Source organism: Botryllus schlosseri, chromosome 1, assembly GCF_051294905.1.
Source record: "Botryllus schlosseri isolate E-star chromosome 1, Bs_hap1, whole genome shotgun sequence".
In the NCBI taxonomy this organism is placed as follows: Eukaryota; Metazoa; Chordata; class Ascidiacea; order Stolidobranchia; family Styelidae; genus Botryllus; species Botryllus schlosseri.
Genome location: NC_137236.1, coordinates 22553437 through 22577264, shown reverse-complemented (window position 1 = coordinate 22577264; position 23828 = coordinate 22553437). Strand labels below are relative to the sequence as shown.

At 40.3% G+C, this 23828-nt stretch overlaps 1 protein-coding gene across 2 annotated transcripts; it reads left to right on the top strand.

Annotated features, from left to right (window-relative positions):
• Positions 1-218: 218 nt before the first annotated feature.
• On the top strand, positions 219-23828 carry LOC145434230 (carbohydrate sulfotransferase 14-like). Of its 2 annotated transcripts, none has more exons than XM_080311588.1 (4): positions 219-4915; positions 16365-16451; positions 19104-19295; positions 22485-23828. In XM_080311588.1, exons 2-4 carry the CDS (start codon positions 16401-16403, stop codon positions 23151-23153), a joined length of 912 nt encoding a protein of 303 aa, XP_080167714.1. In that variant the 5' UTR covers positions 219-4915; positions 16365-16400; the 3' UTR covers positions 23154-23828. The 2 variants fall into 2 exon arrangements, with proteins under 2 accessions (XP_080167714.1, XP_080167709.1); XM_080311583.1 differs by lacking the exon at positions 219-4915 and adding an exon at positions 10928-15574.

The window sequence follows — 23828 nt, the reverse complement described above, 5'->3', positions numbered from 1 at the left end:
ATGCTGGAAAGCTTTGGCATCAAAACTTATTTAGCCGTATGGCCAATGATAGTTGCATTATAATCTTCGAGTAGCACCATGTAACTTGCATACGACGGTTTATCGTTGACGATTCCGACTCTGTGAATAACCAACTTTCCGTTTTTTTTCCTCGAAACTTTCCCGTGTACGAATTCTGGTTATCAATGTTAATGCAAAGAATATATCAACATCAGTAATTTTTAGTATCAAGGCTACTAGAGCAGGTAAAACTGTTGTCCATCCTGAGGCTAGTGAATATACCAGATTTTTTTTCAGCATAGCTGTTACAATACTGACTATATAGTGGATATCAGTTGCTTTATGAGTATGTTCTACATTTGCGGCCATGGGAAATTATTGACGTGGGATTGTCTGTTATTAAAAGTTTCGAATTTTGATCTCGGTATGCTGGATAATAAGAGCATTAGTTTCGTTCACTGATCATCGATTCGCGGGTCAAAGAAATTACCCGACTCTTCGGTACCGGCCTCCAGGCCGATATGTTTTTTTTATTCCGGGTATACATAGGCAGTAAACTTCCTACTGGTTTCTGTAGGATATAAAGCATGCCCGACGGGGAACAGGGCAGGCAACAAACTCCCAAATATATGCATTTATGCGATTCCTAGTCTTTTTCGCTATTTGGCAATGTACTGTACATAGTGTTTGACATAATACAAAATAACAATGATGACATAGCACATAGGTCTTATATAGGGCGACAAACTCCCGAATATTTGCAGTTATGCGACGCCTATAGTCTTTTTCGTTATTTGGCATGGTACTTTATAGTGTTTGACATAAACATACAATAACACTGATGATGTAGGACGACACTAAGACTATTTCACTATATAACCCAGTTGTTCCCAACGTGCGCGATACCGCCCCCAGTGGGTGAATTAGATAAACGGGAGGGTGAAAATACCAAAGGGCCGATTGGGGGCGATATTGGACCGAAAATGTTAGGACATCGAGTCATGCGAACCAAGTTAGAGAGGTTTGGGGGATTTTGCAGTACACCGGTCACCAATAGAGCCATAGATTTGTTTCTTGAAATTTGGTATGGTTTTGTAGATAATCTATCGAGCTATTCCATTTTTATATTCGATGTATTAGCAACACCAATGGGATGCGGGATCGATGCATAAGTTGACTCCATAATTCCTAGCTTTGAATGTTTATCTTGGCTCCTCTTCGTGACGTGTTCCGCATAAGCGGTGTCTTATTAAAGCCTAAAACACCATGAATACCACAAACACCACGAATACCACAAGCGAACAAACTTATATACCTTCCCATTTCCATTGGGCTTTCATTTTGGGATATAGTTCTTCAACTCTCGATCGATGTGCGTTACCTGATTTTTCCATTTTCTATTGCTATTCGTAGAACTACGTGGATGTTGAATTGAGGCACGAAGCCGTTTCTAATGCTACTCATCTTTCCACTGTATCGATATCATGTCGTGTTTTCTACTGATAGCAGTGATGCGATCGAATCTTGAAAGCAATTTAGATTGTGTATTAGTTACCGTTAATGCAATGGTTCCTAACCGGTGGGGAATTTCCCACCGGTGGGGAATAGACGCATTTGTTGAACATTATATACATTATACAGTATAGTCTACACATTTACGGAAACACATGAGCGACCAGGTAACTGCTTTGGAATGTATGTACAGAAGTTTATTAATTGAAAGTGCTAAATGTCCTATTTTCGGGGAATTTGCCCTCTTTTTTTCTAAAAACGATTTAAATGCCACGAAAAATGCGAATCCAACGGCACGCGGCGAACATCAGAGTTTCGTAAAAAATCGCGAGCCGAGTCAATGTGATGACTTTTTTTTTAGTCAACACAATACTATTGGTCGAAGAATTTTCAAAATCACCAGTTTTCTTGGAGCTTTCAGAATTTATAAAAATGTCTTCTTTTCTCAAAATGTGGTTACCTTATTTTGAAGGGCCCTGTGGCTATATACGCAGGTATCAGTCAGATATCACAGGTATCACTCACCCTCGACGGGGCCATTTTTATGGGTATAGGAGTTTTGGGTAGTGGGTAATGAACACTCGGAATGAATCTGAAGTGGGGAATGAAGACAAAAAGGTTGAGAACCACTGCGTTAATGTAATCGCACAGTAATAAATGTCATTAGGATATACCTCCATGTCAATACTCACCATAAGCAATTATAGAATATATCCAATGTATCAACTGAATCATACTGCTCGTGGCCTAAAACACACTATGAATAGGAAAAAACGCGTCCAAGCTTCGCGATAAGTGGGCAAAGAAGCTTTTAAGAATAATAGAGAAGATAAATAAATAAGTCTTTGGGAGATGTAGAACAAAAAACACTTGAACCATCTCTAACCACACCTATAGACGTACCGGTGAAGGTATTTCACTGTCCATTAACTTTGACATGATTTGAATGAACAAGGACTGCAGCGGACTGGTTATAGGGTATTTGCAAATGTATATGGTGTTGATCTTGTGTGACTTACGCCGATTGTTGCGTCAGCATGCATTTATGGATTAATTGTAGTATGTCAGAGTAGTGAAGCAGTAAAGAAAATGACTATATATCAGAAAAAGTTACTAACTGATGGGTATGTAAAGAAAAGAGCGAGCTGCACCAAGTCTGCACAAGTTAACCTTCCTGGAACAGCGGGCCTCAATGCCAAAATTTGAATGGCCACGAAGTTGTTCATAAACTCGGAACCACGGGACTTCAACCGATCACCAAAACATTGCCGGATACCGCATTTCAATGCGCAACAAAACGAACTAATTAAATTAGTTCAAAGACCATAGGTCATGATATTATACCACCATGTGTTCTGATTTCTCTCCAGGAAATGAGAAGACTGTAATTCAATTGGCCGTGACGTGATTTTTACACCGTAATATGTTCTGATGATTGCTTGAATGACTTCAGGGCGATGTTATCTCTCGAAAGAGCTCTGAATGACTTGAATCCGGCATGTAGTTTTGTAGATATGACTTCTGATATACTGCTCACTTGCGCTGGAAGTTGGCGGTTTGCGTATGATGACCCATACCCCGTGTCGATGAGGCGCGCGTGGCAGCCACTTTTCAGCCACTCACTTTCGTGTTTGTGTTTTCAGAGTACATATTGTTGTCTATATAACATTTTTATAGATATAAATAACTAATTTGCAACGGCCTAACACAATCCTAACAAATTGTCTCATTATATAGGTGACACGCTTCCGTCGTTTCTGCGCAATACGGTAATGTATCTTTTCATACCAATATGAAACATTGCGAGTTTTGGTGTCAATATACTAAGATGATATGCCCATATCATGGACGGGAACAGCTAAAGCCTATGATATCGAAATCGGATAGCATCGCTGTTTCTGTCACATTATTACATGCAATAGCCACCTGAATTACGACGTAATCCTCGGGTATATTTGCACGGCCTTACTAGTCACAGTGGCCATCTTGTACAACACCAATATCCAAGATCTTGTTAGTATTGAATTGGTATGAATTACAGCTATCTGTGGATATAATTTACGACTACTCTCACAACAGCGAATGATATGTTCCCTTATCGCATGCGTGTTAATGGAAAATCAAACATGCCTGCCGAGGCCGTTAGCCGCGTAAAATGTTTTTCGTTATTCAACCTGCACTGTGAACAGTTTTTGCAATCATGAAATAAAAATAAAGGGCTGGATGCATGCGTATTGTGTATCGATATAAGCCACTCATAAAATAGTACTGTAATATTATATCTCAGATTAGGTGAAACGTGTTATCAGTACAAAAGACTGTAACCGTCTATGACTGGTATATCTTCAGACATCCTGACACGAACTGAAAACTCTCAGGGGTTTGCACTACCCCTAGTTCGTATGTCCTTGCTTCCGGCATGCTTCGCGGATAATTTCTAGACACAAATTCATTCGCAACCTCCATTCTCGTTTCCATGCGACCACGTCAAGGTCTGTTGCAGCCGATTTTGTAGGCCCGGCTGTACTTGACTCATATGGGCTTTTCGTACGACGCCGCGTATGCAGTGAGGTCAGCGATGAAGAACCCAGATAAACCCCCGATACAGAAACAGGTCCGAACCGGGATTCGAAACACTGCCATTGGTGTCGTGACGCTGGTACTTAAACAACTGCGCCACTGGCTTCCCCGCATCGACATAATGCAAGCACACTAGAAAAATTCTCAAATGCTCGTGACATACTGACCAGAAAGTTTCTTGAAATACATATTTACGAAATGCGGGTATTAACACGTAAATATATATGTCAAGTAACTTTCTGGTCAGTGTGCCGCGAGCATTACATAATTTTTCTAGTGTGCCTGCATTTCGTCGATAGGGTGAAGCGAGTGGCGCAGTTTGAGAGTTTTTCTAGTATGCCATAAGCCGAAATAGTTTGGGAACCACTGATCACCTATCATCAATATATGATGAATAATAAAAGTAGTAGTATATTAGGAATAGAACTTTGGTGAAGCATAATCACCATAGGCCGTTAGGTAGTGTCCGCTCCAAAAATATTCGCGTGTTCCAGCGAATACGTTATTCAACAGTGGATAGTCAACAAGTTCCCTGGTGCAATATAGTGAGGTCCTGATCGCTGTACAGATGACAAGGTGCAGAATGCTAAGATGTCGCAATACTTGGGAAATAGCTGTACATTGGCAAAAGTGCGGTATAATGTCGTGGACGAATGTACTCTGAAGTGTGTTATCTAATAGATATATGTTTAAATGTTGAAGTGTTTAATTAATATTGTTATACGTGACACTTTCCCGAGGCAACATAGGAAACCGTCCCCTATGGAAGTGCTTGGGGAACTACAGCACGACAACAGCTGCGCAGTACAATGTGGTATAGGTGGTAAGTAATCACAACCATTTTATGGAATAGATATCCGTTTAAACATTGATAGTATTTCAGTAATATTGTCGTAGGTGACATAACAGACAGACAGACATTTATTGATTTGTCAAACATACAAAGTTGACTGGAGGTGACGATATGGCCTATAACGGCCTTGTTACTCGTCACCTCGAATCGGAAATCCTGCCTTATGTAAGTTACTTGAGAAATTATGATACGCGGCGTAATATAGTGATGCATATGTGGACGTAATCCCCAAGTATAGTACAGCAGTGAAGGCTTCGATTTTCACCTCCTCTGCAAATAGTGATATGCACGCATCGACGATGGTCTAGCTTTTTAGGAAGGTAACAGAACTTACATTTACGATAGGTTAAGCTTGATTTGCAATGTGGCAGACACGTGGCTGTGGTATATTTTCCGTTATTGATATCTGCTACTGTTCAATTCCCCTCCCCACCTCACAGTCTCACACATCCTCCTGCGAACCGCATCTATGATACGTTGACGTGTGGTAAAGTTAGTGTGTTGTGCCGCGCCGACCCCTTTGGGGTCTGATTTACTACTATCTAAATATAAAAGGTTATAGCTGATTCAGTTTGTAACTTGTTCTTTACCACATTGGCACTCTTCAGTTCAGCTACTGCATATCTTAAATTGGATGTAGGTATCGACGGAAAATAGATACCAGCTACTTCAATAAATGAACGTATTTTCTTCGATCTATACATGTTGGCCGTCGCAATTTCATTTTCGGCACGTGAAGCCGTTAGAGCAGTGGTTCCCAAACGGTGGGGAATTCCCCACTGGTGGGGAATTTCGGGATGTCTGGTGGGGAATAGACTCACTTTTGAAAAAATCTTTCAAGTAATATTCTCCTTTATTAAATGTCGCTTTGAAATGCCGACGGAATATTTCATAGCTGATTTGCAATTCAGTGATTCATATTATCAATGCCTCCAATTAGGGAGAATCGCCTATATGGATATCAACACGCTATCTCCAGAAATTTTTCATTCATTTGTACACCATCATCGGTCACGAAACGTAGTGATAGAAAAATTCTGATTCGTTGTAATAAGAGCTCATATTGCTGAACAATGAACATGCATTCAAGGGAGATCGTGGACTCGCTAATTGATAGCACATCCGGACTCGTTACAAATGAAATTATATATTTATGTTATTTCAAGTTATTTTAGCATTGTGCGAAAGTGTATTTTACGGCGGCCTATATATATATCGCACGCATAAGCTCGTCAACATCAGGAGGTTTATCTAATTTACGTATGTAAATTGATGTTACCCCGAAACATTTGAAAAATTTTCAAACCCCTTGTTTCTGCGCGGCAGTCCGAATCCTGCGCTGCCGATTATAGGCGCAGAAGCCTGTCTATGGGGTTATCTACGGATGCTAATCGTTGTAATTCATACGCGTGTTCCATAACTTTAATAACATAATAGCACGCTCCAGTCGAAGCCGAATGAAGATAGCTGACGAATAGTGTAGCAACAGCAACATCCAATTGATGAAGATAGCAGACACGTAGTGCAGCAACAGCAACATACAACTTGATGAAGATAGCTGACACTTAGCACAGCAACAGCAACATACGGCCGACGAACGTAACAGAATTGAGATTAACGAAAGCAAGGAACCGAAGTAAGTTAAGTAAGATTTACAATCAATTTTGCGTCAACGTAAATAACCAACAAATAGTGGTTCGCAGACGCTTTATATAGCGGTAAGAACAGCCTATCTGAAAAGGCTTGATTACAAATGATTACTAAAATCAGGATTAACAAATGAAATGCGCAAGCGCGAACACTCCCCCATTTGACTGATCCCAGTCAACAGAATTGTCAATGTAATACAAGTTCCGAATCATCATCCACATAGGCAAAGTGAGATTGTACAAGGCAAAGTCAGATTGTACAATGACCAACATACAAAGAGCTGCTGAACCTCCGATCCAAAATACATTCTATATATATCACCTTAAATAGTAGAAAGGCGTTCACCAGCTCTACAAGCGATGAGAATGAATCACTTTTTAAATGGCAGGGTGGCGTTCGACATCTCTATACAGGCGAGAAGAATAAATTATTTGGAATAAATATGGAAGTAGTCAGCAACTCTACACAAGCGATGATAATAGATCACTTTGAATTGGTAACGAGGCGTTCAGCATGTCTACAAGCGACGAGAATAAATCACAATGGCTGAACGCAGACAATCGAACGCGACTCAACTTGGACAGTTTCACTTAGGCGCGTGATGATGACTCTCGATGTCGGATGAATCGTATCACACTCTGGAAAATTCGTCACCTTCGGAAAAGTCGAAATAATCTTAGAGGCGTCCCCGCAACGTGCAATAGCTGGAAATGAATATTCCGGAATCATAACAATATTTCCGGCATTGCTCGGTAGAAGTTCTTCAAATTGCCGAATTCTCCTTTCGATGCGAGGTGCCTGACACAAATCTAACAGATGATGTGCGTCAATACCATAAGGGAACGGTAGCGAGGGCGAAACTGAAAGGACTGCGCAGAGGAATGAATGTCTGTGCAGATAAATTGTTCCGTCTTGACCCTCTGCTGCCTTGAATGACAATCCGCTCGAAGAGGTTGTTTCAATCTTCCGCATCCCACGTTTGTGCATTTCTGTCGGCAACTGTGACTCAAGCACCCGAGTGAATATGGTCCCTGGTGATATCATCTGGAGAGAGAAGAATATACTCTCCATGCAGTTGCGCCGCCATCTTTGCAATGATCCTGAATGTGCCAGCCATGCAATCTATGTGATTTTCAGACAAACGGAGAATGCTGTAGACAAGATCAACGCGTTGTTGGACGGACTGAACTGACGGAATGAAACCGAGCTCTCGATTGGCGAGACGGTGAACATACACTGTGGAAACATCGCAATCGTCCGCTCCGTCCAAGAGAAAACGCCCTCTTCAATGTAGAGAGCATTCGAAAGGAAATCTTCCACCGGCGAATTGATTGTAGATTGCAAATTAATTGTAAATTGTTTCTGCGCGGCAGTCCGAATCCTGCGCTGCCGATTATAGGCGCAGAAGCCTGTCTATGGGGTTATCTACGGATGCTAATCGTTGTAATTCATACGCGTGTTCCATAACTTTAATAACATAATAGCACGCTCCAGTCGAAGCCGAATGAAGATAGCTGACGAATAGTGTAGCAACAGCAACATCCAATTGATGAAGATAGCAGACACGTAGTGCAGCAACAGCAACATACAACTTGATGAAGATAGCTGACACTTAGCACAGCAACAGCAACATACGGCCGACGAACGTAACAGAATTGAGATTAACGAAAGCAAGGAACCGAAGTAAGTTAAGTAAGATTTACAATCAATTTTGCGTCAACGTAAATAACCAACAAATAGTGGTTCGCAGACGCTTTATATAGCGGTAAGAACAGCCTATCTGAAAAGGCTTGATTACAAATGATTACTAAAATCAGGATTAACAAATGAAATGCGCAAGCGCGAACACCCCTTCTATTTTTCTGTTGCCTGCGCGCCGGGGTAGATACATATGTTTAGGCTACGGAGGTGCGTTTACGGTCAACAGTTCACTGCTGCGTTAATTTTATTGTGTGCTGATCAATTCCGGGGAACTTAACAATCACCAATAGAACGTACTATTTACTAAGCAAAGTCTTGCAAATTTTTATTGGAGGTAGCACTTTAAAGGGTAGCTATGGATATAGAGATTTTAGGTGGGGAATGAAGGCTCGGAATAAATCGGATGTGGGGAATTAGGATAAAAAGGTTGGGAACCACTGCGTTAGAGCAATAATGCCAACCAAATTGTACCATTTAATTTGTATACACCCCTGACCACATAACACGCTGATTTCGTAGTAAGTTTAATCCAGGGGTGTTCAACCTTTTTTTCTATCCGCGGCTTTTTACGATTATATATCTAGAATACAACCGCCATGGCATCTCGATGTCATATACTCACGATAAATTAGCGACTGGAGACTTGGCACCGCGAATAGCCCTTGCGTATAGAAGTTTTAGATATGCCGGAGGCTAACTATATCTATGCACCAAAATCGGGAGTTTGAATGCTAGGGAATGCTGTCTGTATTTATTTTCTGCTGGAAAAATAATTTCATCGATACTATTGATTATTTCATATGATACTGTCGAATATTTATCCATTCTTTTCTCACGTGATCGTATTAACAAATAGAGCGGATGTAGGGGATGTCTTCGAAATTTTGGGCAAAGAATTAATGACGATGCATTTTCCGATTTGTATTAATCAGTTTATTGCATGTTATTATTTTTAACGTCCTATCAGGATTGTAGGCATCGTCAAAATATATATTGAATCGCCCAAACGTAGCAGAAAAACCTTCCGTCGTGACACGCAGACGATTCTGACTTTGTGTTTCTTTATTATGGGGTGCATCCGGGGCCTACGATAACTTACGGCCTTTTATGGCGCATTCCACTTGCAACATCGGGGATGCCAACGTTCGCAAAACAGACATCAGCGATTGCTTACGCAACCAGATCCCTCCCTTAGGATAAGTCTAGCAAAGCCGTATAACAGACGAAATTAGTATTTTCCCAAAGTTACAATTACAAGGATGAGAGCAGGTGATTGTATCAGAACCATCCAGGATTGAAAAACTGGATGCAACAAACTTAGCGAGTGGTTCTGAAGGGGCAAGCAATCCCCCACGAGAGAGTAGGTCGAAATATAATGAATTAGTGTCACCGGATTCTTCAACAATTAACTTAGAATATTCCCTGCAATTCAGTTTCTTGAGGACCTTTTCGCCAACGTACCCAGCAACATAATAGCACACCTCCTCACTGTCAGGAGATAAAAATGATCCAGTAATTTCAATTGCCACATCTTCAATTGTTTGTTTGAAATGATCCAAATGAACTGAGCTTTGAACACCATCATCATGCTCCCAGAAATTAATGTCAATTTTCAACATAGAACGGAGCAGTATTATCTTTTCAGAGTTGGTAACTTCTGCTAAACCGACCAGAAACCCCCCCCCCACTCATTTGCCTGTACTGCGAGAACCTTCTTTCAATGGAGTCACTTTGGAATTTTCTTGGAATCACATATTCACACCCCTCTGCTAACAAATCTGCCATAAGGAGCGATTGCGACTGCATGGTTCGGATCAGAGCTTTGAATGTTTGCTTGGATAGGCAATAATTTTGAGGGTTGTATCCGTTCCATTTGATCAGCCAATTAGCGAAATCTTGTAGGAAATTGATTTTACCATCATGTGAAACTACTGCATCAGACAATGGATTGGGTGAATATCTGTGACAGCTATTGACAATTGTCCACCAAGCATTAATTAGGCTCAAGAATGAAGCCATATCTTCCCTTTTTTCGTAACTCCAAATCATGAAATGGAAAGCGAAATGACGAAACCTTTTTCCCAGTTGTCAAATATCCAGACTTACAGCCATAAACACAGCATTTGTTTACCATTATTATGCCTAAAGTTAATCCTGCATTCCAAGTATACAGACAGTCGAAATTCGCTGTCAGGAAGGCCGCATGAAATTAAAATGTCACCATGAATTATTAGCTGCTAATGATCGGCGAGAATCATACAGCAATATACTGAGTTATTTACCAACTGAATAAGTTAGCCTACCTCATACTTATAAGCTGGTCTAAACGGAAGCTAAACATAATTCAGTCACCACACAGTCGTGACTGTAGTATTAGCTAATCCCGGCATGATTCCATAATCCATAATAACTCAAACGCAGCTACTAGCTCAAAATCTTTGCCTCAAAATTTAAGACGTCTGCTATACAGAGAAGCGCTATCGCAAATACACAACCAGATAGTTGAGTAATGAATGTGATGGCTTGAAAATGGGAGTCATCGTAAGCAATCGCCGATGATGTCTGTTTTGCGAACGTCGGCCTCCCCGATGTTGGAAGTGGAATGGAATGCGCAATATAAGGCCGTAAGTTATCGTAGGCCCCGGGTGCATCATTTTCCTCTGCGGTTCCCTTATAATGATGTGGCGCAGATTACACTATTATATTAAAAACGAAAAATCACTCTGAATCGCACCAGGCGTGAATAAGACTTACAAGTTTAATTAAAATTTCTCAAAGATTTAGGAACCAATTCATTACTTCAAATTGCATATTGACGGCCGTCAACACACGCTAATTTAATATATGTTGATTGTTGTTGACTCGAGTCGATTCAAGTCATATTACGCATTTGACAAAATGACTCGAGTCAAGTCGAGTCACCAGAAAATCGCGACGCAAGTTTAAATAGTTATAATATATATCTAATATGTTGTTTCCGTTTTGAATTTATGTGTTGTTTACCAAATGAATACTTTAAGAATGCGTTGACCTTGAGATCAGGCTACTACGTCAGCAATAAAATAAATATCATTGTCATGGGGAAATATATTGAGAAAAAGTATTGCAAAAATTACATTTTAGTACGCATTACATTTTTGAGGCTTTTGTGGGCCGCACAAAACAGTGTTCCGGGCCGAAATTTGCCAACCCCTGATTTAAAGCATTGGTCAACAAAAAAATATGAGCTCTTTTTTAATCAATTTCACTCTCAGACACTTTCCCCCATAAAGACACTACAATGTATTTGTAATATTACAACGCTAGTTTTGGTCACCTAACCTCAGTCGAGTGTCTGAACATTCAACCTGGTGCTTTTCCTCATATTGCTGGCTCAAATTATATTCTCTGAGCCCGGCGGCCTGCACACCCTCCATTGATTATGGGTGACGGTGACTCACGTGCACTGATTAACTTCTTACAACATTGCTTAAACTATATGGAAACAGTCATTTGCACCTTCAATTGTTATGGCATACTTCTTCACGTTGGCGTTATTTCGAATCTGGATTGCTCATAGGGCGCACGTAGACTGCGCAACCGCGGAACACAGACTTCAAAATATACGCATGTCCAGTTCAGTTTCTGCAGACTATGGTTTTGGACCACGCATGGAGTGGACTTTATAACATACATTTGTAATAAGTTCATGCGGACCGGTCAGAATCGCATTGTGGGTGGCATTCGGCCCGCGGGCCTAACAATGTCAAAGTCTATTTCAACGTTTGGGCCATGACAATACATTTTACAACTTTTTAATGCTCGTAAATTTCCTTCATATTGTAAAAACCCTAACCGATTTCTCAACGACAAATATACCACAATGACTTTGCGGCAGAATTGTCTTGTAGCTCGAACTTGCTTCAGAGAGGGCAATCGGATTTAGGAAAATAAGGACCCATTATGGTGTGCACGATCGTAATTTGCAACATAGCTTCACTGGAGTAGTTAAATCGCAATGATACCTTGTCACATAATGTGCATCATAATCTGAAAAGACGTTTTCTGTGTAGTCGAAGGGTGTAATCCGCTAAAAAATAACATCCGTAGTGTCTAAAGGCGACCGAAGAGTTATTTCGAATCGATGCTGCATTTTCCGTTTAGCGTGTGTTTATCTTTATACGATGCTTTGGCAATAGCATTTGTCACCGGTAGAGATGTCTTCTATGTACGGACTCGCATGATCGGTGATGTCACTGTAGCTTAGTAACTGTAGATTGCGTCAGGTTGGTAATGCAGCCAATCAAATAAACCGTGTTATTTGCCCTATCGTAATGAGATTATGACGTTAACTGCTGTCTCGTGAGGAATGCTGTATCGTTTTCGTCATTTTATCCGAAGAGCTTCTTGGAGGTACAGAACTTCAATATACAATTGCTTTTAATATACAATCGAATAGTATATTCATATTGAAATGAACCCAAATATTTTCAGCTGACACTCGTCAGGGGTAATCGTCAGCAACTAGTAGAGAATTAGAAAGAATATTGTATATCAACAATCGGATCACAAAATATGACGTCACCAGCATGAAATTTCGTGAATGAGAGAGTGTTCAATGCACTATTTTTAGGTGGTACAAGAACTCCTTTTGTTGACATAGTTTTGGTTGGTGTATTTTGATAAAAGTCGACTCCAAGGCACACAAATGGAATTGTGAACGGCCTCGCCCAACGATTCGAAGTCGGTCGTCTCGATAACTATTCGCACAAATCGGACTATCTAACACAGGTGCGGGCAACATACGGCCCGCGGGCCGGATCCGGCCCGCGACGGGATTTTGTCCTGCCCGCGGACAATTTCCCGTCCTACATGATAATGTGGCTCGCGGCCCTAATCTGCCGAGATTCCCCACTGCTTGCTTACTTCGTCAAATTTTAGTGACTGTATGTTATTACATACGTATATGCACAGCGTGCAATAGTGATGGGCGTCAAAGCCTAAAGGGGGGTATGGGGCGTAGCCACCAAAAGTTTCGATTAAATACTCATAGGGGGCCCCCGGGAAGTCTCGTCGTAGGGCTACCATTGGGCTTACGCGTAAGTTCGTCGAAGCGTCAAAACTTGCATTATCGGCATTCACGATGTATTTAACCCTAATGAATTGATATCTTGGCACATTTTGGGTACCGGGCTTATCGAACGCCTTGAAATCTCAATTAAGGATTGTACCGCGTGTTAATTGATCAGAGAGAAACGTACATGGCGGCGCCTGTGCTGTTCTCAAATCCACATTGTCTTCGTCATTATCGGCGAGAAATGGCTTTGAAGTGACATTGCTGTCGTTAAAATGCATTCATTAAATACGATTTATTCCTTGCATATGTATATATATGGGCGAATAATGTATCGATTCAGCAATCCGGCCCGCATACTGGAGAAGTTGCCCGCCCCTGATCTAATAGATGTTTGCCGAAGGCAGAATTAATGGCCTTTGATCGATCAGCATCAATCTTAAGCGGATGAGTTAAGGGTGAGCTTTTCACTGAGCGTGATGCACGTGTTCTGATGAATCTGGGGACATGTTGGTTTTTGCGTTTCCGCAGACGTTTTGACGTTCTTCCCACGTAGCCACAATCACAGTGGCACTTATATTCGTACACCACATTACTTTGTAGGAGTGCAGGGAGAACGTCTTTTCGTGCTGAAGGGAGCAGTTGTGACTGTGTCGTAACACTTACTGACCGCAGAAATCAATTGTTTTTCAAAGCGGGTGGAAATGGGGCCAATCCAAGGTAGAAGGATATAAACATATTTTACTGTTCGTTCGGTGGGCTCTGTTGGATTTTCTGCGTTGAATTGCGTTAATTTCCTCTCTATGTCTCAAGTTCTAAACTCAGTTTGTTACCCGAACGCTCGAGGGACGAGGGTGCCTATGAGGTTAATTTTTCTGCGTCGAGGACTGACTGAATTCCAGCGAAGGTATTGGCCTGCGAATGTCGGTTTCCTGGAGACAGACGTTTCAAATTTGTTGGTGTTGCGCTTTTCGACTAAAATGTCCAGAAATGATAATGAGTTATTGCGTTCTTTTTCAATTGTGAATTACAAGGCCGGGTGAAGCGAGTTTAAGCGAATGAGAAATTGATCACACTCCGACTCATTCCTGAAAGTATCATCTACATATCGGCGGTGCAATAGTGGTTTGACGGACTCCCGCTGGGAGAGAAGCTCGCCCTCACAATATCCTACGAAAATGTTGGCCAAAATAGGTCCCAGGGGACTACCAATTGCCACGCCGTCTATTTGGCTAAACATGACCTCGTGAAAGCTAAACTCCACAGAACAGGTTGCCGCTTGTAAAAGTTCCGAGGAACGCTCATCTTTCTGCTTCAACGACTCCGTTTCCTTGGATTCTGTGCGTTTCCGGAAACCATGTCAGAAGCGGCAATACTGTGTAATGGACATATGGTTGAAATGGAAAAAAATATCAATTTACAACAATCATACTTGAAACATGGACCTTGTTGTTGTTGTTTGTGGTATACATGGTGTTTTCGACTACAATGGTCATTTACACCAGGCCGATAACCCTTATTTATGATTCAGTAGCTGCCGACATGCTACACGGCCAACTTCTAGGCATTTTAATTATATGGCGAGGATGAGGCTAGATAGTCCTCCAACACTGAATTATATGAATTTGGAAGTCGACCTCGGTCGGGCTCCACATGCAGCCTTTTGGTGTTGCAGTTGTGGACTATACACCACTGTGCTATCTCGCCATCAGATACATACATGGCCCCTATTCAAAACATTTTTGTCGCCCTGGCGTTCGAAATCTTCCATTGTGACGGCACCGTTAATCGAAATTGTTACACGTAATCTTGGGAATTACAATTGAACCTACAGCCAACATGGTTCTTCTTCTGAAGAAGGCTCTTGAACCTTGTGTTAAGAGGAAAAGAGAATATCTCTATGCAGAACTAAATCAGCATGAAACATTTTCACTACCTGCAGTCATCATCATCGAGGCGTCCATTCGGTTCAATATAACACATGAGTGCCGTAACAGCTGAAGCTACGACAATGTCGAGAGTTGCCATAAGTTCATACCGTATACGGTGACTATGTCTAGCTCACGTCGTCCGAATGCATATGCTACATATGACATGCGGTTTTATATTACAGATAAAATATATACTTTCAAATAGTAGCAATGAGTAAGCCTGTAAGGACACTTACCCGCTCTCTAATTGGTGCGTTCATTATAATCTGTATATTTATATCATGCAGACAACCGGTAAGTATAATTCAGCATGAGAATTATTATTCTATTTATTACGTATATACGCTTAATGAGTATTGCCTATATATCCGCCCATCGACTGAAATGTTTATACATGAACATTTATCAGTTTCGTTGTTTAAGGAGATTAGCGACTGTAAAACCTGAGAAAGTATTAAAATTATTATTTTTTATTTGGTTTGCGATATTAACATGGTACGGCTGTTTTCATGCCATGGCCTATGTCAACAAAACATACCTAAGAATCGCAAAACTTATATTTTACTGGGCATACCGTCAGTATTTTCGCTTACGGCGAAAATGCTCCATATCGGTTTGCACTATCGTAAAATTTCATTATATAGCTTCAAAAGAAATCGAAAATTCCTTACGAATTTTTAGTCGTAACTGTTTCCCTGGTCAAATCAAAAGTGAGCTACGACTACAACTCGTGATAATTTGTTTGCAGCATGGCGACATCTAGCGGCTGAGATAATTTCATGTTGATGGGTTAGCCCAGGGGTGGGCAAACTGCGGCCTGCGGATCGTATGCAGCGCGCGACACCGTTCTGTGCGGCCCGCGAGAGTCTAAACAAAGTTTTTAAAAATATTGCTCAAATACATACTCAATATCATGAATTTTATTTCCCGGGTATCTCAGGAAACGAGTGCGTGATATGCCTTCGACAAACCTTGCACAAGTCGGAGGTAGTCGTTAAATATTCAATTAAATATCTTATCTTATGCCTATACCTAATATCTTTACGTGAACATCAACTTTTGCTAATAATTTTTGTTATCGAAGAATCGAACGGAGGAACACGGTCATCGACGCGATAGCATGAAAAATAACAACAAGAGAACATTCGCTCTCGAAGTCACGAGGAATTGGGTACGTGATGAATTGGTATTCCATATTCAAAATGGGCAATGTCAATGATGCATATATTGAACTGACACGCTGTGTTGTTGCGACGATAGAACGCAGTGAATATGAAACTGGGGGCATGAAAACTCCAAGGGCTGCAGGACCTTCTCATTGATATATGGTACATTCTTCAATTCTGGATAAGCTTAATTTGTGCTGCCACAACAACGGCAATAAAACTAATGTAATTTTATATTTTATTTAAAAGTCATCGTTGAGTCGTACCATCCATTATATAGATCATATACTGATGCATGATTTTGACTTCGGATCGAACAGATAGTATATCGAAGCTGTAATTTGATACTTTTGAGTCAGTGACAATTTCTGATCGGTCCGGTATTCTATATCAATATTAATAATCAATAACCGTCAGATTATATTTTTATCCGATAAAGACACACACAATGTACAACGCGCTATACAGGACACACTGCAATTTAATGAGCAGAGGGAGATGCCGAAACTAATGATACTGCATCGTTCCCGGTGTTACAGTCTTTTCGATATTGGTCTTTCTTCGGCGGTCATTTTTGTCGCTCTTTCTTGGTCGCGAAGTTAGACAGAAATGAAGCATTTCTTTATAGCGTCATGACTAGGGCCATTTTTATATGACCTTAAAAAATCCATAATATGACTTTATTTTTCGGAAAATATGACTTTATATGACTTTATGTGAAAATCGTGTATTTTTACATGCGAACAACGTCACTCACGGAACTAAAGAGTAAAACATACGCAACATAACACATCCATTTTTATTTGAAGCCACTGTTGCAGTACAGTTTGATGTAGTGATGTTAGAGTCTTTGAAGTTACGATTTGGACGTAAACTGACTTTAGTAATAAAGAAAATGAGCGCTCCACCTACGCTGATGTGGGTTGACACTTCTGCAGTTTTGCATAAAGCGACGGTGAAATGTCTCGTCTTTGTAGCTCCATAATTTTTTTCACGTCGTTTTTGTCCGGATCTTTTCCGAAATCAAGGGCATTTAGATCAGCATGGGCGTGTACGTAAGCTATAACTTTCCATTACAACATTACATCAGGTTGACGGTGTACGTAGGCTATATAATTTTCCATTTTCAGTATTAAGTTTGAAATATTGTTATAGTTGAGGCAAATTGGCTGAATAGTCAACGTTGACTGAATTTTTGATGCTCTTTACAATAACTTCACCTTCCTACGTCTCGGCATAATATTGAGCAGCATTCGACCAGCTATCCAACGAGTAACTGCCTTAGTTTCTTAGTGCTTGATTGCTTCACCGCTTAAATTAGTACTTTTTATTTAAACTATACTAAAAATATGATTTTATAACTTTTTATGACCTAACCAGCAAAATATGACTTTATATGACTTTATAACTTTCTTAATATACCCCATAGGGATGCGTTTTTTGCGTTAAAATTGATTTCACGACATACTGATGCATAGAAAAAAATATGACTTTAATGACTTTAAATGGCCCTAGTCATGACATATATATTAACATATGGTGTGTGTAATGTGACTTTTGAATCTAAGAAAGAAATATTGAATCGAAGTGGTTTAAAACGTCAGAGTATAGCCACTACTGGTACACACAGTTATGCCACATTTTTGTAGTACGCCACTTTTATGAAGCAGGGTGCTCTTATGCAGGCCACCCGCAGGAATAATTAAGTGATCCGCGTGAAGTAAATGGAGTGTTCTGAAGGGGTGCGGGGACGCTGAACACGGAGAAAACAGGCGTAATTAAAGCATTGTCGGTTGTTGTTATCGCTTCATAGGAGCAATGGTTTACTGTGTCTGGGATGTGAGACATGATTAGTTGATCAAATCATAGCCTGCTGGGTTGCCGTCTCTTCTTGCAGCTTAAATTTCAATTTACTTCTTTTGTTATGGTGAAGTACACTTAGAGATGATGTAATAATTCATATTTTGTCGTGGCCCGCCTGAGGGCCATGGCTCACAGGTTAGGAAACCCTACTCAAAATATAACCCGAACCTGAACGTTACCCCGCGCGCTGAAGTGTCGCAAATTGCTGCAAATGATGCGACGATATCAATCATCATGTAAGCTTTTTTTCCGGATTCCATCCATTCATTGATTAAATTGACCAGCTACCCTAAAAAACACTGCACACCAAATTTGGTTTAATTGTAACAAGTATAAGACTCCGCAGATCCATTTTAGATTTTTAAATTATTAGGGAATATTGAAAAAAAATTCAAATATTTCGGTCAACCCCATGAAATTGTTGAGCTGTCTTCAAAGACGATGCAAAACAAATTTGACTAAATTCCAACTAGTAGAAGCGGAGGTGTTTGAGTTTTTCGTTGATAATTCTCGAATCATCAACGAAAAGCTAAAATCAGCCTTATAGAGTAGTGGTGTTTTTTTTCTCCGTGTCAACGCCACGTTTGAGCTGACGCTGTTCAACTAAACCTTGCAATAAAGAAGCTCAAACTCAGTTTTAGACACGCTGATCCATCTGAATCATTCCTGCATTTCATATGCAATTTGCGTATTAGGATGGATGGAATTAGGAAGTTTCAACACCGCTTAATCGCATAAAGTATTTGGAAAAGGACTACAGTATCACTTTGTGAATCAAAATATATTGATAACAGAGGGTTTGGAGCGCCAAACACGTCGAGAGCCACCGAGTTCATGATGAAGTGGGGTTTATGGAGTTACAAAGAAAGCGTCAATCACTACTTCATGAAGAATGTCAGCGACAAAACTTGGGAGACATCGACGACGATTTTGACGTCATGAAACTAGAGCCGAAAGTCAAACTGCTGTACTCTGACACACATCGGGTGAGACATAAACTGTTTGAATCGCTCGTTACTAGTTTTTAACGCCCACCTCATTCTACCCAAATTACTCATTTCTATAAATAGAAGGTAAGCTAATGATCTCGGATGCTATGTATTCTAAGCCTAGTTTTGCCCAACAAAGCGAGAAATATGAAGTAGAAATAGAGATAGTTTGATATCATAACTAATTGAGAACGTAGTCTGTCTACTTGCAGTAGTTTGAAAAGTAGAAGTACTTTCTTACTGACCACCTCTGCTGACCCGTGGATGATTTTTGGCTACTTCCGCCTTTAAGGAATAGTTGCTTAAGTAGGACCTCTTACTTTGTAACCCATTGGAGATGCTACCTTTATTACAGTGGTTCTAAATCTTTTTAGACCGCGACCAAATTCTTAGTGTTAATGGCATGTCGCGACACCAGCCTCACACATCAAGAAGAATGCCTTTTTAATATTAGTATGCTACTTATACAAGCATTCGTGGCTTGAAGAACGCGAAGATAACAGTTGCATGCAACACAGCTCTGTGAAACTAATCTGACGCACGCTATTTCAAATTAGGACGCATTATTTTCTCTTGTGAGTCTTATTTGTATTTCTTTTCTACTACTGTTTACTGAGACTGCAAGGACTGGGCTATTGGCTCCCTGATCATTTCGATTACCGAACCCATCAATATCGAATGTTCCAGCCAACGATCGACGGTCATTGTTGGCCAAGGTTTCATCGCCAGCGATCATTTTAGCACCACACTGTGTCCAACCGTATGTACGCTCAAACACCATGTCTTCATCACTCCCGAAGCCGCAGAGGTTAGCCTCGGAATATCTGTGTTTCATAGTCCTGCACCCGACGTTGCGCATCCCCATACTAAAGCATCTCAACGGTCTCCGGCGGTGTTTTACAGAGAAGTAATGTCGGGCAATCATCAATCCAAACCAATTTGATCATGCAAAGGCTGGCAAATTTCCATGATCAAGCCATATTGAACTTATTGTAGTAACGACTTTTCTACGTGTCCTGGCTGTAGGCTATAGTACCTAACATAGTGACTCAGGATATGCACAAACTACCCACACGAAATCGCGCGATGCGCGAAGAAACATTTTTCTTGCAAGAAATTCAACAAAATCTACATTTGTAATAAAGGATCGCTCTGGTGGCATTGCTACCCAAAATTATACCATTGTCGACCCATGTTCTGGTCGTGACCCATACTTTAAAGAACTTATCGAAGCTTCGCATTAGGTCCCATATTTTGACGGATAATTAGGGCGTTATTTTTTTTTTGACCTAAAAAAAAGAAAATTTTGACCTAAAAAATTAATATTTTGACTTTTTTTGACCTAAAAAACTTGAATTTTGACCAAATTTTGATCTAACGTATGCAAATTAGGTGTTTTCCCAAATAATGTCAAAATTGTACCAGTTACCTACATTTCCGGTTGTAACTGGCTGTCCCAACAAAGTAGTTTGGCCTGACTAAACGTTTTTGGCATAGTAACAGGCAACTTTGTACATATAAAAAACAATATTTTAACGAAATCTGATCCTATGAAGAATTCCAGTGGTTGCAATACGTATTATGGTGGAAATAATTTAAAAAAAATTGTAGTACAACGAGAGATACTTTCCTATATTCTTGGGTAAAAAGTGCATGTCCTTACTTGCCAAGGACGTTCAACAGCAGCAGCAGTTGTTGGTTGACAACACTCAAGTTGTGCATACACTACTGGTGACACACCATGTTGCTTCATTCTGACAATGTTGTCTATTACAATTTTTCATCATGCGCTTCTCAATATAAGAATGATGCCCCAGTTAGGATATTGCGGTACGTTGACCATAATACCATGTCCACCTATTTGTTTTATTTGACCGTTGATGATTCAGTATGAGCAGACAATTAGCCGTTTACAACAGTAGGCCTATAAAGTAGGCCACAAGCTGTAAAATATCAAATGATACGTTCACCGACAGTGCAAAATCTACGATACAAACAAAATAAAGACGTCAAAATTTTTTTGACTTTATGAACAATTTTGACAAATTTTGACCTAACGCTACAATTTTGACAAAATTTTGACAAATTTTGACATGTCAAAAAAAAACCGCCCTACTGATAATAACTGACTGTGTCATGTAGCTGTACAGTCCCCCCGTATTTTAATAGCGTTTTTACGTGTGCGTGAGGGATACAGCGTCTTTTTTCATGTATATTAAACTGGATTCGTTATTTGATTCAAGATAAATGACCAATTAAATCGTCTTTCACACAGCTAGCAAAATGTAATGACTTTGAATCATCACTCGTACTTCAAAAATTCTATTTGACTTGAATTGTGACTTGACTCGTGACTTGACTTGACTCGACTTGACTCGAGTCACCTCTGAAAAACGAGTGACTTGACTTGACTCGAGTCACATTTGAAAATCGATTGACTTGACTTGACTCGAGTCAAAATCTGCAATGACTCGAGATGACTCCTGACTCGAAGGTAGTGACTTGATCCCAACACTGCAGTCCTGATGATGCAATTTTCAATTTAAAATAGCCAACACGGGTTCACTACTAAAAGGATGCGATGCTTGGACCAAACCTACTTTATGAACTACTTATTCAATACGTTTGCAACCTCTTACTTTTTACTTGTACTTGCATTATTTGTAACATATTGTATTATATCGCTACTTCTAGTTGCAATTGATTAGAAATATATGCTGTTACTAACCCCTATACTTGAGTACAATATCAGACAACCATGACCACCTCTGATTATGATATGCTGATGACCGCCACGGCTGTTGACACGATTTACCAATTTCCCCGCTGCGTTAGTCTAACAAAATTGTATAGCATATTCTCCAATCTCTAATTGCATGGGCTGTTTATTACGTTGCAACTCTCAATGCAAATTTTGCGAATATACATACTTAGTGGAAGCTCTGTTAAGCCTTATTGGTTTGTATAGAGCACTGCATATATATATATGACAGATCCGATAAAGAATAGTTCTCAACATCTATTCCTTCCCGTACGATGAGTTTGGTACAGGGCCCAGAAAAAAGTGTCAGAAAGGAGCATACTTTTTTTATACTATTAGAGGCGATTCCACCCAGCCTGCATAGTGCTACATCTCAGTCACAATATTTTTGGCCTAAACTTAACACAGCATATTTTTGTTGCCAGTTCATTCTCTGCGAGATACCGAAATGCGCGAGCTCCAGCATGAAGAAAGTACTTCTTACAACTGAATATTTGATAAATACTACAAATCCGAGAGAAGTCAAGTCGGAGCTCGCGCACCGATTGGCCGACGCCAAACTAGACCTGAGGCACTTGCGGAACGTGACAGGAATCGCGGAACGGTTACGAAATTATATGAGACTGATCATAGTACGCGATCCGGTTTACAGACTCTTGTCGGCGTATAGAAATAAACTCGAAAAAGAGTATCCTTGGAGTAAAGAGTTCGCGGATATGTCACGAAAGATTCATTCAAATATATCTGCGGATGATCCTAACTCAAAGTTGGCGACGTTCGCTGAGTTTCTGAAATACGCAGCCATGGATAGGGACAGAGATCGACATTGGAGTTTGTATTACGACTTGTGTCTGCCGTGCACGATACGGTACGACTTCGTCGCCCATGTCGAAACTATTACCAACGACATGACTGCATTCATGAAGATGATGAGAATGGAGCACATATTATTTCCAAGCAATTACGCTGAGTCAGAGCAAACAGACAAAGAGAAATTACAAAAATATATGGCTTCAGTTCCTGCTGAAACCATCGAAGACATATATAACAGTTACAGGAACGATTTTGAAATGTTTGGCTTCAGCAGACCATAAATATTTCGAACATGTGATTGGATATATTTTTGAAGCAGATTTCATAGGCTATGCAAACCTGGTTCTGGCGCAGGATAGTAATGCAATGCAAAGCCCAAACTACTATTAGCCCAAAGATTTTCAGTGTTTCAGGTGTTGGTAAATAATAGAGGTGTCATGTACATTATTGCACACTGGCATACTAATAGCAATGCTATAGATGTGACTTCCGATATGCAGCAATTTATGAGAGCGCTGTAACATATATAGCAGGTGTCGGGAACCTTTTTCGGCAGAAGAGGCTTAATGACCTTTTATTTTCAAATATAATTCTGAAAGCGCCATACAGTGATTCTAATTGACTGTTACGTCACAATTGAAGATCCATGACGTCAAGGTGTCACGAAATCGATGTTAAGTTCATGTGATTCGTCGTGTGCACCATATTTCCGTGTTGTATACACTGCTGTGATGTTATAACGCCCGCACCAATCAACCGGTTGTACGACGTTTGACCGCGCAGCATAATCAAAAGCGGTGGTAGAGCATCGGACAATTTAACTTAGCTAATCATAGGCGTCGCCATGTGTGCTCTCTGATTAATCAACACATTGTACAATCCAAGATTGCAAGGTGTGTAGTAGTGGGTACAGGGAATTATGATATTGGATAATATATTGACAGCTTTGTTTTGTA